Source organism: Chrysemys picta, chromosome 7, assembly GCF_011386835.1.
Source record: "Chrysemys picta bellii isolate R12L10 chromosome 7, ASM1138683v2, whole genome shotgun sequence".
Classification (NCBI taxonomy): Eukaryota; Metazoa; Chordata; order Testudines; family Emydidae; genus Chrysemys; species Chrysemys picta.
This window is the reverse complement of record NC_088797.1, coordinates 32,723,027-32,736,054: the sequence shown is the minus strand read 5'-3', so window position 1 is coordinate 32,736,054 and position 13,028 is coordinate 32,723,027. Positions and strand designations below refer to the sequence as shown.

At 51.5% G+C, this 13,028-nt stretch overlaps 1 protein-coding gene across 1 annotated transcript; it reads right to left on the bottom strand.

Moving 5' to 3' along the window:
• Window positions 1-2,714: 2,714 nt before the first annotated feature.
• GPHA2 (glycoprotein hormone subunit alpha 2) lies at window positions 2,715-8,606 on the bottom strand. Its single transcript, XM_005307993.4, has 4 exons — window positions 8,416-8,606; window positions 6,843-6,954; window positions 6,137-6,321; window positions 2,715-4,003 (listed from the first exon to the last, which is right to left on the bottom strand). Exons 1-4 carry the CDS (start codon window positions 8,554-8,556, stop codon window positions 3,902-3,904), a joined length of 540 nt encoding a protein of 179 aa, XP_005308050.3. The 5' UTR covers window positions 8,557-8,606; the 3' UTR covers window positions 2,715-3,901.
• Between the last annotated feature and the right edge of the window lie 4,422 nt (window positions 8,607-13,028).

Below are 13,028 nucleotides of genomic sequence, written 5' to 3'. Positions count from 1 at the left end.
GGGCAAAGAGAGAGATACAAGAGTTGAAAAGCAGGGTGGGAAGAGTACTAGGCTTTCCCCACCCAAAATTGGCCATAGAACTCTGGACTCCTGGTATCCAGCCCCCCCCCCCCCCCCCCCCCCCCCCCCCCAGCCTTAAAAATTGGTGACTGGGCTGTGACTGGGGGGAAATCCGTATATTAGCAGGATATGGAGTTTGATGGGTAGAGGATGCTAGTGGTTCCCTCTCTTGGGGGGAGGGGCAGACCTATGGAGTTCAGAGATTGCTCTAAATCCTTCTGCAGGGGATGGAAGCAAGAAGGCCAACTATGCTCGCTGTGCCCTGGGGCTGAGTGCTGGCCTGTTACCTCCTGCCAACAAGCAGAGCAAAGAGGGATACCAGTGTCCTAGTGGTAAGCACCCAGTAATGAATAGGTGCCAGCTCTCCCCCAGCAAGAATAAAAACCAGCACTATTTGCTCCCTACAGCCTAGGAAGGGCTGGCATTGTGGGTACAGCTCTGTGGTGAGACCCTGGAGCCCTGCTTTCAAATCCTAGTTGTGTGTGTGGTGTTTCCCCATCTCTAAGAGGGGGATTATAGCGTTTTTAGCAGGGTATAATCCCAATCACACTTGGATGGGTCAGATACTCTAGGGGGTTGCAAGGACTCTAATGCCTGAGCCAATAGTGATCTCCATTTGCTGTTCCCCTAGCAGGGCTGTTATCCTGCCCCACTAGGCTGTGCTCTAGTCACATTCCAGAGCACAGCTCTGACTCTTTCCAGAAGAGGGCAGCTGCAATCACCCCACTGAAGAGCCTGTATCTCAGCAGTTCCCAAACAGTCATGCAATCAGCAGATGGGGTTGGGGCAGTCTCTAGTAGGCAAAGGATGCCATTTAGCTCTGCACAGTGTGACCCATGTGTGAGAGGTCATGATGCATGGATGATGCCGTTTTGCTCTACAGCCTGGTATCCTCCACACAGTGTGACCTTGCATGCTCCATATGGATGAGATCACACTGCAGAGTCTGCCATTTTTGTAGAGAAAAATGGCTGCCTCTATTCAGCGTGACCTTGCATGTACAAGGGGTGCATGGTCTTGGTCACTGTGCAGATAATACCCTTTTGCTCTTCAAAATGGTGCCCTCCATGCAGGCTGGGGTCCCGGCAGGAAATACTTTGTTAAAATACACTTGTGCCAGCAACACTTTGGGAAGTGCTGGTCTATATGGTTTGCTTCTAACTCGGTCCTTTTTGCTTCTCTTGTCTCTCCCCTCCTCCCCCCAAATCCAAGGGCAGGGATTCTTGTATTAAATACATCATTCCCCATGTCACAGGCAGTTGTATGTTGGAGGAGGCTGAAGAACCCCATCCTTTGGCTGCCCCACAGGGAACCCTCTCACCAGCTCTGCACCTCCAGCCCCTACTGGAACATCTACCCCAGCATAACCCATTCCATGTCTTCCTGCAGGCACTGATGCTGGGGGTGGGGGGGCATTTTCACCCGTGTGCCACGAGGGGAAGGGGAATTGGTGAACTGAACCCTCAGCCAGTGTCTTGGCTCAGGGGTGATACCAGTAGGAGGCCCCCTCTAGGAAGATGCTGGGGAAGCAGAGGTGGGGCACCTGTGGGACTCTGTCCCTGGAGGATGCTGGGAAAATGGAGGCATGGCATTGAGATTCAAGCCACAAATACATCTTCAGCAGGCAGACCCCTTCCAATTGGCCAGCAGGCTTCCAGAGGGGGTGTTACCTTCCCCATTAGGCAGCCAATGAGTTGCCCCTGCAAGTGTGTCTATTTACCAGTCAGCAGGAGCACCTGCCCCCTATCGACCAGTGAGGCAGTGGGTCCCCTACCATGGACGAGCACTGAAGGCTTTGAATCCTTCATAGCCTGGGTGCCCCAGCAGGGCAGCAGCTGCCAGCCACTCACTGGCCTGCAGGGACCTCCATCGATCATGCCCCCTGTGGCTTGTTGCTGCCTCTGCAGGAGTGGCCTGGACTGATAGCAGCCAGGTGTGGGTGGGTGTGACAGAGCCTTTGGGGGGGCAGGTCTCCTTGTATCCTCCCACCAGTGTACTCTAATCAGAATAAAGTTTTCTATTGGGAGTCTGCTTCCTTGACACACAAATCAGCCCCACAGTGGTCTCTGCCCCCTGCCCCTGCTCCCATGTTTACTTCCCCTCTGCCACACCCCCACCATCTGTGCAGAGAGGAGTTTGCCGTGAAGGCCAAGTGGTTCCTGGCTTGGGAACACAATGGCTTGAGCCCATTGGGAGTGGGGTGGGGGCTACAGATCAGACTTCTGAGCCATCGACCTGGCTGGGAGATGAGGCCCTTTACACAACCAGACTGTGGGTCCAGGACATCAGCTCAGCAAGAGGCTATAAACAGGAGAAGACCAAGTGGCTACCCCAGCCCAGAGTCCCCTTCCCTCCTTTGATGGTGTTAGCCTTTCCACCAGTGCAGTGAAGGTTGCTATCCCTGTTTGAAAGAGTGGGAAACTGAGACACGGAGTGACAGCAGTCATATGTTGAGAATATAATAGAACTCATGTTCTGGCTCCCCTCTTCACTTGCTCTAACCCACTAGACCCCACTCCTCTCCCAGAACCAGGGATGGAACCATCTAAGGATTTAATGCCTATGAAGTGAGAACTAAGAGGAGATGCTGTTTCTTGCAGCCAGCAGAACTCCTGGCCACCAGGACTGTAGGGGATCCAAGATGACTGGGATTTTTTTAAAGTGCTGCTTAATTTTAGCAGCTGGGACTGACACCTTTAAGCAGCCCAGCTGGAAAGGTTTGTTTGGCACAAAAACTGCTGGGCAAGCTAAAGTTTCTTCAACAAGATCATTTATTTTAATAGCTCACATACTGTAGCACTCAGCGAGAGAGTGGGAGCACAGGTAGCCTTAGCCCCAATATAGCATTATTATTCATATTAGCGTCACAGCTAGAGACCTTGACCAAGATCCGGGCCCCCATCAGGTCATGTAGTGCACAGACATAGTGAAAGAGAGTTCTTGCCTTAAGAGCTCACAATCTAAATAGGCAAATGATGGGAGAAGAAACCGAAGCACAGTAAGAAGAAAGAACGTGCGCATGATCACACAGCAAGTCAGAACAACTAAATCCCATATCGCCTGCGTATCAAACACAGCCCTCTGGCTACCCCACTACACCCTCTGGTAGCTATACCAGCTCCAACTGGCCTTTTCCCAGGTGTGGGTGAGGTGAGATGTGTGCAGGGTGGAGCGATGTCTCTAGCTCTGCCTCTGGCACTCCCATATAAAAATGAGCAACGGGGACCTATTTTCCTTCCATAGACTCCCTAGGAGGCCTAGGTTCAGGTTCAGTACTAGGATGCTCTGCTTGGTAAATAAAGGGACCTTAAAGGGTTCTGTTTGTTATGGGGTCAGGAATCAGGCATGTCCTTGCCGGGATCTTTCCTGAGAGTGACAATCAACTCTCAGGGTCCAAGGCATGAGCTGATCTTTTCTCTAGGGGTCAGGAAGGAACATATTTTATGCTCTAGCCAGGTACATTAACCTGAGATCAGGTATTAGCTTCTTGGCAGCACAGCAGAGGGGAAAGGAGCCCATGAATTTTTCTGACTAGGCCCAGCATACAGGCAGCACCCATTTACAGCCCTGCTTGTGTTGGGGAGCCTGGCTCTATGGTTTGTCCAGCTGGGGGCTGTCTGCTGATGGTATCTGTTTGCAAAGACAAACCTACAGCAGCAGCAAGCTGGCAAATTGAAGCTTTTGGTAAAGCTGGGAGCAGATGTGGTGCCCCCTGGTGGTGGCAAAGCAAGCTTGGTATGGACTGCAGTAGCCCCTGCTGACACATGTTAATATGCACAGTTCTAGACAAGCCCAGCCTGTGGGTTCCTGGGTGTCGCAGAAGAGGGCTTCCCTGGCCCAGTCAGTATCGTGAGAGACGGCACATGTCGCACTGGCAGCTCGTGGCGGTGAAGATCTCTATCTCTTCATGGCGGATGGCCCCGCAATGGAGGCGGACTTTGATCTGTGGTGGGGGGATGGGAGGGTGAGAGAGGGACTGGCGCCAACCCCCTATGCCCTCCTTGAATTCCAGGCCCTTGTGCAAGTTAGAGCAGGTGCCACTTCCCATGATTCCTTGGGGGCAGAGAATAGCCAGAGAATGGTGCATTCTGGCTGGCAGGGATGGATTCTGAAAGGGCCACAGAGTAGCCCTGAGATTCCAGCCAGCGCTGAAGATCCCCTCTCGTGAGTGCTGTGCCGGACCAGGGTGTGCTGCACCTGTGCCAGTCACATCACTCACGTGGCTGTAGTGTGCACCAAATCCTCAATGTAGCTGAGAATCGGCCCTGCTGTGTCCATCCAGCTTTCCCCTATGTGCTTCGATCCCAGCTGCTGTCTCTGAGACCTGATGAATCATTGGGGACAGGGCCGGCTCTAGGCACCAGCAAAGCAAGCAGTTGCTTGGGGCGGCAAATTTGCAGGGGCGCAAGAATCCAGCCTGGGAGCTCAGAACCAACATGGGGCCCTGGGAGCTGTAGTTCCTTGGTTAGCTCCCTGACTATAGAACCAGCCCTGGAGCAGGGAAAGAACTACATTTCCCAGCATTCCCTTGGCCGCAATTAACAGGAAAGGGAGGGGGAAGGAGTGTGGAACTGAAACCTCATACTGCAGCTTGCTGTGAATGGTAGGGACAAAGCCAGCTCTAGGTTTTTTGTTGTCCCCACCCCAGCTCTGGCTCCCCCCGCACCCCCGGGTTGCCCCAGCCCTGGACTCTCCCCTGCCCACAACCCCTGCTGCCCCAGCTCTGGCCCCCACCCACACCCCCTGCCGCCCCAGTCCTGGGCTCTCCCCCCACCCACACCCCCTGTCGCCCAAGCCCTGGGCTCTTCCCCCCCCCCCCACCTGCACCTCCTGCCACCCCAGCCCTGGGCTCTTCTCCCCCCCCCCCACCCGCACCTCCTGCTGCCCCAGCCCTGGGCTCTCCCCCCACCTGCATCTCCTGCCACCCCAGCCTTGGGCTCTTCTCCCCCCCTTGCACCCGCACTCCCTGCTGCCCCAGCTCTGGCCCCCATCTGCACCTCCTGATGCCCCAGCCCTGAGCTCTCCTCCAAAGAAAGAATTGGGTGGACTAAATGGACAGTGCCCCTCTCTATCTGAAGCCTAGCAAGGGAGATCCCACTAGAATTTAAAATGAAAAGTAAGGGAGGGGAGGCTCTACTAGACTGGGCAGCTTTAGATACAGTACCAGGCACGAAGGAGGATTTACACTTCTGAGCCATGGAAGCAGAAATTAACTTTTCCTTTCCAGATTTAGCTAATATTCAGAAAGGGAATCCAGCACCTGCCTTCCAGATTTGAACACCTCAAAATTCAGGCTTGCTCAAGCTCAGTTTGGGCAGCTGTTACTTCATTTCTCCCAAAGCAAATATACTGATCCACTGTAACCTGCTGTAGAAAAAGTAGAATAAATTGAGCAAGAAATGCTTCCCAGAGGTTAGTAGGACTGGAATTGCTATTTTCAACAGCCATTGCCTTTTTATTATTATTATTATTATTATTAAGTTTTAGTTTTATTTGTTTAAAAGGAAGACAGTGATATTGCACTGGGAAATTCCCCATAGAAACAAAGAGTGGAACAAAAGAATAATAAAGGCACCTCAACTTTTCCTCATTTATGGAGGACAGACTTATAATATGCATCCAGATATCCTCCAATCACACAAGCTGAAAATTGTTCCACTTTACTGCAGTTCTGTAACCATGCGGGAACCAATCCTGTCTGTGTTCTGTGCACATCCAAAATTCCTGCTGAATGACCCGCCCTGGGAGCGAGTTACCAGTGACCCAGGGCTGGGGCGGCAGGAGGGTGCAGGTGTGTGGGGGGAGAGAGAGAGCCCAGGGCTGGCGGGGGGGAGCCAAACATTTTTTTGCTTGGGGCAGCAAAAAACCTAGAGCCGGACCTGATTGGGGAGCTACTGGATTCCCCAATATCTGTGTGTCTGCTAAAGGATCCCCCTCTTTCTTGCTTCTATCTATCATCCCATGCACCCGGGAGTCCCGTGTGTCCCGGTCTGGCTGAGTTTGTGGGAAGACTCATACCAGGCCTGGGCCCACATTGTGGAGCAGGATCTATGGCATATCCCCCAGCCCCGCTCACCTTCTGCATCTTGCTGATGGTGCAGCACTGGGACACAGAGGTGACGTTGTGTTTGAAGCTGCTGGCCAGCAGGACGGAGTACTTGGAGGGGAAGGCGCTGGATTCGCAGTAGCCCACACAGGCCTGGACCACATGGGTCCCACGGCAGGTCCCACGGCGGTCGCTCTTGATGGTTACATCAAATGCTGTGGGGAGAAGGGGAGTTCAGTCTTCATGGCCCAGCCAGCCCTCAACCTCTGTGCTGATGAGCTAGGGGCTGGGCTGAGAGCCAACTAACTCATTCCACACCAGGGCCACAGAGCAGGAAGGACCCTACTTGCTTGGGATTTGAACTGGCAACTTTAGGATCCAAAAGACCCACCCCCTGCACTGAACACTCAAGTGGATTTACAGCCATGAGCATCCCTGTAAAGTACAGATGTGCAAAAGTCAACTGTGGGGGCCAGGGAGCTATAGTGGGTAGAGCAGAGGGGCTAGGAGCCGAGACTCCTGGGCTCTTTTCCTGGTTCTGTCACAGACTATGCTTGACCTCAGGGCCAAGTCACCTCCCCTTGCTGTGCGTCAGTTTCCCAGATTGTAAAATGCAGCAATTTCATGAGTCTCCGGGGAGGGGGTCAGCATCAGACCCAGAGTTAGGGAGACCCTGACTCCCCAGGGACATGTTCAGCCCTGGCACTGCTCCATTTCCCCCCTCCTCTGTCCTTACGGTGCAGATGGCAGCCAGGCCTGATGGCCTTGTAGCTCCAGCGTGGGGAAGCCGTCAGGATTAGCAGCAGGGAGATGATGGCAGCGTGGCAGGATGGCATGGTGCATGGGCTCTGCAACGGGAATGGCACAGGCTCAGGGTACAGAGTCAGGGCAGCAGGAGGTGGGGAGCGAAGGGGCTGCTCTGATTAGAATAGTGCATGCGCTGCATGCATGTGTGCACAGCCACCCTCTGCTGGCTGGAATCTGAGCCTCTGAGCTGTGTGTCCTAGCTCCTATACTGCTAATGGGGATTCTTCTTGAGTGGAAGGGCTCTAGTCTTTGGGAACAGAAGAGACTGGGATGTGCTGAGACAAAGGCCATAGACCAAGCTTCAGAGTCTGGGCTGTCCCTAGCCCCCCACCCCATACACTTAGGTTCAGAGATTCCAAGGCTAGAAGGGACCATTGTGATCATCTGTCCTGACCCCCTGTACAGCACAGGCCAGAGAACTTCCCCAGAATCATTCCTAGAGAAGATCTTTTAGAAAAACATCCGACCTTGATTTAAAATGGTCCATGATGGAAAATCCACCACTGCCCTGGAGAAGTTGTGCCAATAGTTAATTATCCTCACTGATGAAAATGTGTGCCTTATTTTCAGTCTTTCTCTGCTAGACTTAGGAGCCCATTATTCGATATTTGTTCCCTATGTCGGTACTGCTAGACTGTGATCAAGTCCCCCTTTCACCTTCTCTTTGATAAGCTAGATAGATTGAGCTCCTGGAGTCTCTCACTGTCACCCAGGTTTTCTAACCCTTTAATCCTTCTTGTGGCTCTTCTCTAAATCCTCTGCACTTTATCCACATCCTTCGTGAACTGTGGACGCCAGAAAGGGACAGGATGTTCTGGCCACGCTAGTGCCAACTAGAGAGACAAAATAACCTCTCCACTTCTATTCAAGATTCCCCGCTCGATGAATCCAAGTAGCACATTAGCCCTTTTGGCCATAGCATCACACTGGGAGCTCTCATTCAGCTGATTCTCCACCCCCCAAATCTTTTTCAGAGCCGCAGCTTCCCAGTGTAGAGTCCCTCCTCAAGTAATCTGTTAGTCCTTTTAAAGCACATATTGTTTGCTTGTGCCCACTTCCTGGAATTTTAGCCTTGTACAGGTCTACCTGGCGTAAAACTGGAACTGCAAATACAGTAAAATAGATTTTCGTTTTTGCTATAGCAAGCTCTTTCAACTCAACTTCTCTTGTGAATCAAAAGAGCAGTGATCAAAGGGGCATTGATTAGTATGCAGGGACTGGGAGTCAGGACTCCCAGGTTCTACCACTAACTCTGGGAGAGGGGTTTAGTGGTTAGAGCGGTGGGCTGGGCATCCTGGGTTCTAGTCCCAGCTCTGGGAGGCACGTTGGCTAGCGCAAGCGTGTGAGCCTGGGATTATTCCCTCTAACGATTCTCTCTTCACCTACAAACTCCTCCTGCCTCAAGGACTGAAAGAACCTGGGAACCTGCTCTGCCTTCAGTGCAGCTCAGAACCCAGCTGTTCTGCCCCCTTCAATTCCCCCCAGCCAGGAGTGTATCCTACCATCTGTATGCGGCTGGCAGGAAGTCCGCAGCAGAGGGTGTTAGCCGCTCTCTCGCACCGGGGTCCTGTTGGGCAGCTCCCGAGTCCTGGTATCCTGCTGCAAGCCCTCCCAGGTGCTATATCTAGCTCAGGTATTTGCATCTCCACACCTCAGCCTGCCCCTTCGGGTCTCTTACTTTTCCCATCTCCACCCTCTGCCCCGCCCCCACCAGCCCTCCCAGCTAAGACAAATAAATTGCTCTCTGGATTTCCAGAGCCACTTGCTTTTTCAGAGATCCCACCCCATCAACTTCCATCAGCTTCTTAGGCCAAGCCCTTCTTACTGCCGGCTTAAAAGGGGCTTTGGAGCTGGGTAAAAATAGACCACTCGTGGTTACAATAAACTCCCTTCCCCTTAGAACCATCAATTCGGGGGCAGCGCAACAAATCGTTTGTTAGCGTAGAGAATGCGTGTGCATGTGCATGACAGAGAGTGCCACTGCCCTCTGCTGGATAGAATTGAAAAGACTCAAACGTGTGTCATAAGCCCCATATTGCTAACAGCCAATGGGGATTATCTGTGAACTCCAGGCCTGCCCTTGTAGAAGGAAAGGCCTGGAGCTCTAGCCAGCACGGCTGTGCATGCTGTCTAGAGACAACAGGGGTGTTGCTAGATTTGTACATCTTGTTTTGATCCTCCTGAAATGACATGTTTGAAATGGATTTAGCGGCATTGTCTATGCAGTGCCCAAAGTCAGACCCCTCTATGTCCCCAGAGGCAGGGCTACAATGTGCTTTATTGCTTCATGTTTTGGTATTCAATATCACACAATTGTAGCAGCTGATGGATCTTATATTTGACAGCATCTTCCATTCTGACAGATCTCCGAGCACAGTGCAAACTGTGTATACACCCCATTTTACCTCCCAACGAGATGCATCTGCTTCTAGGAGGGGGTGAGACTTATACACCCACCAGTGAGCTGCAGCAGCTATTTAACAGCTCTGAGCCAGGGGACTTTTAATGAGTGTTGAGGACGTGGGTCTTGCATCTCATCTGATGTACCAGATGCTGCGATCCAAAGAACTAATGAATGGCAAGCGCCCCCTCAGACCAAGCAAACTGTGCTTCTGCAATGATGTCTTCCTGCAGGCAGCCTTCCAGCTCAGGAGCACAATAAGTCCCCTGCCAGACGCCCCGGCGTGTATCCGACTACCGGTGCATTAGGGAGATAATTGCGTTGCCTTTGCAAAATGTGCCCATTTCTTGCTAATAACAATTTCTCCAGACTGGTGCAGGGTCACTCCAGGTCACAGCTCTGGCTCCACTGGCAGCCCAGCGAAGAACAATGGCTTGTCCTCGTCCAGTGGCTCGTCTCGGAGTGCCTGGGTGTATTAATTAATCACTGGCTCCTAGAACCCAGCTCTGCGATAGACTCCCTGGGTGACCTCGGGTGGGTCACCACCCCTCTTTGGGCCTCAGTTTCCCCATCTGTGATTAAAGGGATAATTATAAACTAAATAAATAAGATAAAAGACGAATTATCATCCTCATGTTCCAGGTGGGGAAACTGAGGCCCAGAGAGATTCAGGGTCACCCAGGGAGTCTATGGCAGAGCCAGAACCTAGATCTCCTGAGCCCCAGCCCCATACCTTAAACCTCAAAATCCTTGCTCTTCTCCATCCGTCACTGAGCTGTCTCTGGCTTGATATGGGATGGTGCCAGCTCTGCAGAGACTCCGGCACCTTCCAGGAAAAGCATGGGCAAGAAGACAGTGTTGTACAATGGCTAGTATGCTGGGCTGGAACTCGGGCCACCTGGGTTTAGTCCTGGCTCTGCTGCAGCCCTTGGGTGACGTCACTTCCTCCTTTAGTACCCTAGAAACAAGAATTAACCTTTCTGGCTCTGCTCTGGGGTGGGTCACATTAATGATGGGGAAACTGAGGCACGAAGCTGGGGAAGTGACTAGCCTGAGGTGAAATGGTGAGTCAGTTCTCAGAGCAATGGATTCCAACCGACGAAGGTGTAACAAGATCAAGTGGCTGGAAGATAAAACTAGGCAAATTCAGACTGGAAGCAGGGCACAAATGTTTAACAGTGAGGGGGAATTCACCACCTCCCAAAGGAAGAGCTGTGGATTCTCTATCACAGGGGTAGGCAACCTATGGCACAGGTGCCGAAGGTGGCACGCGAGCTGATTTTTAGTGGAACTCACACTGCCCAGGTCCTGGCCACCAGTCCGGGGAGCTCTGCATTTTAATTTAATTTTAAATGAAGCTTGTTAAACATTTTGAAACCTTATTTACTTTCCATACAACAATAGTTTAATTATATATTATAGACTTATAGAAAGAGACCTTCTAAAAACGTTAAAATGTATGACTGGCACGCGAAACCTTAAATGAGGGTGACTAAATGAAGACTCGGCCCACCACTTCTGAAAGGTTGCCGACCCCTGCTCTATCACATCCAATCTTGATTTAAAAATTGTCGGTATTTCTAGCAGGTCTGCTCTGATTCACACAGGAGGTAATGCAGGGATATCTTGTGGCCTGTGCAGTACAGGAGGTCAGACCAGATGATCCCAGTGGTCCCTTCTGGCCTTATCAACTAGGAAAACGGCTGCCTTCGCCTAATCTTTACTGACAGGTTTGATCTTGCTTCTGAAAGCTGAACGAAAATCTGCCACCCGGGTGGGGAGAGGGTGGCGGGATCCTTCCCAAAAGAACAAAGCTGCTACTATAGAACAAAGGGATCCCCGAGTCTCCTCTGGAGGAGGTTAAATCCAGCTGTGGGGGTGACAGGCAGTTGAACCCAGGCTGGAAATGGCTGAAGTTGACCAATGGGGGAGGGGGAGATCTCGGGAAGAGGGGATTTGTTTTAAAGATTCTTTTTCAAACCAAAACAACAACTTGGGTGGTTTTGTTTGGGGTTTTTTATTTGCTGTGCATGGTAGGGCAAGATGGTTAGAGGCCCTGGCCAGGATCAGGACCTCTACTTGGGCCAGACACTGCACAGACCCTGACCGAGACTGGGGGGGGGCCCATTTTGCTGGGCACCATACACACCCCTGCCCAAGATCGGGCCTTCCCTTGTGCCAGGCCGTCCCTGCCCCAAAGAGGTCACAGTCTACATAGATAAAAGAAGGCGAATTAGCCTTGCTTTTTAGGTGAAAACTGAGGCATAGAGCGGGGAAGTGACTTGCCCAAGGCTACCTAAGGAGTCAGTGGTGGAGACAAGAATCAAACCCAGCTCTCCTGTGGCTTAGTCCAGCCCCTTAGCTACCAGACCATCCTTCCTGCCGTAAGAATAGCACTGGCCTGTCTTTATCTAGGGGTTTATGGATTTAGGATCCTGACTTTTAAAATCTTAAAGATCAAATTTTCCAAACTGCCTATGCCCCATTTTCAAAAGTGACTTGGGCTCTGAGGAGTCATTTTGAAAATGGGGCATAAGCGTCTTTGGAGAATGTGATTCCCCCTGGCCTCTATATTGGTGGGGTCACTAAACCAGACACTAACTCGATTAGCAGAGCTCTGCACAGCCCTAAAGCACTGAGAGCTCTTAACACCTCTCCCTCCAAGCCAATTAAATCTTTAATTCCAGGAGAGTTGAATTAAACTAAAGGGGGTTGTGACTTAACATGTTGGAAGAGAGCAGGGAGAAAGCTCCAGTTCTTTACCAGCAACTATTTATATCACCCAGACATATTTTAGGCATCGGATTAAGTTCAATATATAAACCTGCCATTGTTGGATTGAGTCTTGGGGCCAAGCTTTTTCTAAATGGAGGGTTGGCTCAGAAAGCTTAATGCTGCGTAAAGAAAGTGGAATTTGGCCAGAAGGGCTGAGATGTCAGACTTCCCTGGATAAAGAGGGCTTTGAAAAGCTGGCGTGACTGAGTTGGGATCTTTGTGAGGCGATCATTGGCTAGCGGCATGTCTGATTGTGCATTTCAGCTCAATCCATCCATCTCTGGGGTAGAGCAGGGCAGCTGTTTGACAGGCAAGAGTTTAGGGGAGGAAATTAAGGATTTTGAAACAACGAAGGGTTAGTTAAGGAGGCAAAACGCTGGGCTGGGATGCCAAGGTTCATGCCCTGGCTGGGGGAAGTGCCATGGGATCTCTGAAGCCCACAAGGGCCATGGCTTCATGTTGAATTTCAGATGAGACAACTCTGAGACCACAGTCCTGCCTTGCGATTCTGGCCTGTAAACAGCTCCTCACTTTGAGCTGTTCCTTGCTTATGTTTCCCAAGGGCTCAGGACCCCCAATTGGGCCTGATTTCCAGATTTTGCTTTGCTACAAGCCCAGTTGTGGATACTGAGACCTCAGAAACCTTGCCCTGGGCTCTTTGGAAAAATCTCACCCTTGCCAGCTGGTTTGCAGAGCAGTAAGCAGATCGTCCATCAGCTATTTCCAAGTGCAGCATGGGTCACATCTGGCACTGGCCAGCTTCTACTCTGGCAGAGATCAGGATTTGGCCCTTGGTCCCAGGGAAGAAAGCGCAAGATCACTGCAGAAAAGTAACTGTATCCTGTATCAAGCCATCTTTAGCATCCCTGAGCTTACAATTCATTCTGTAAGCAAAGCCATAGATGCGTGCATGTGCATGTACCGGTCCCAGGGCCTCGT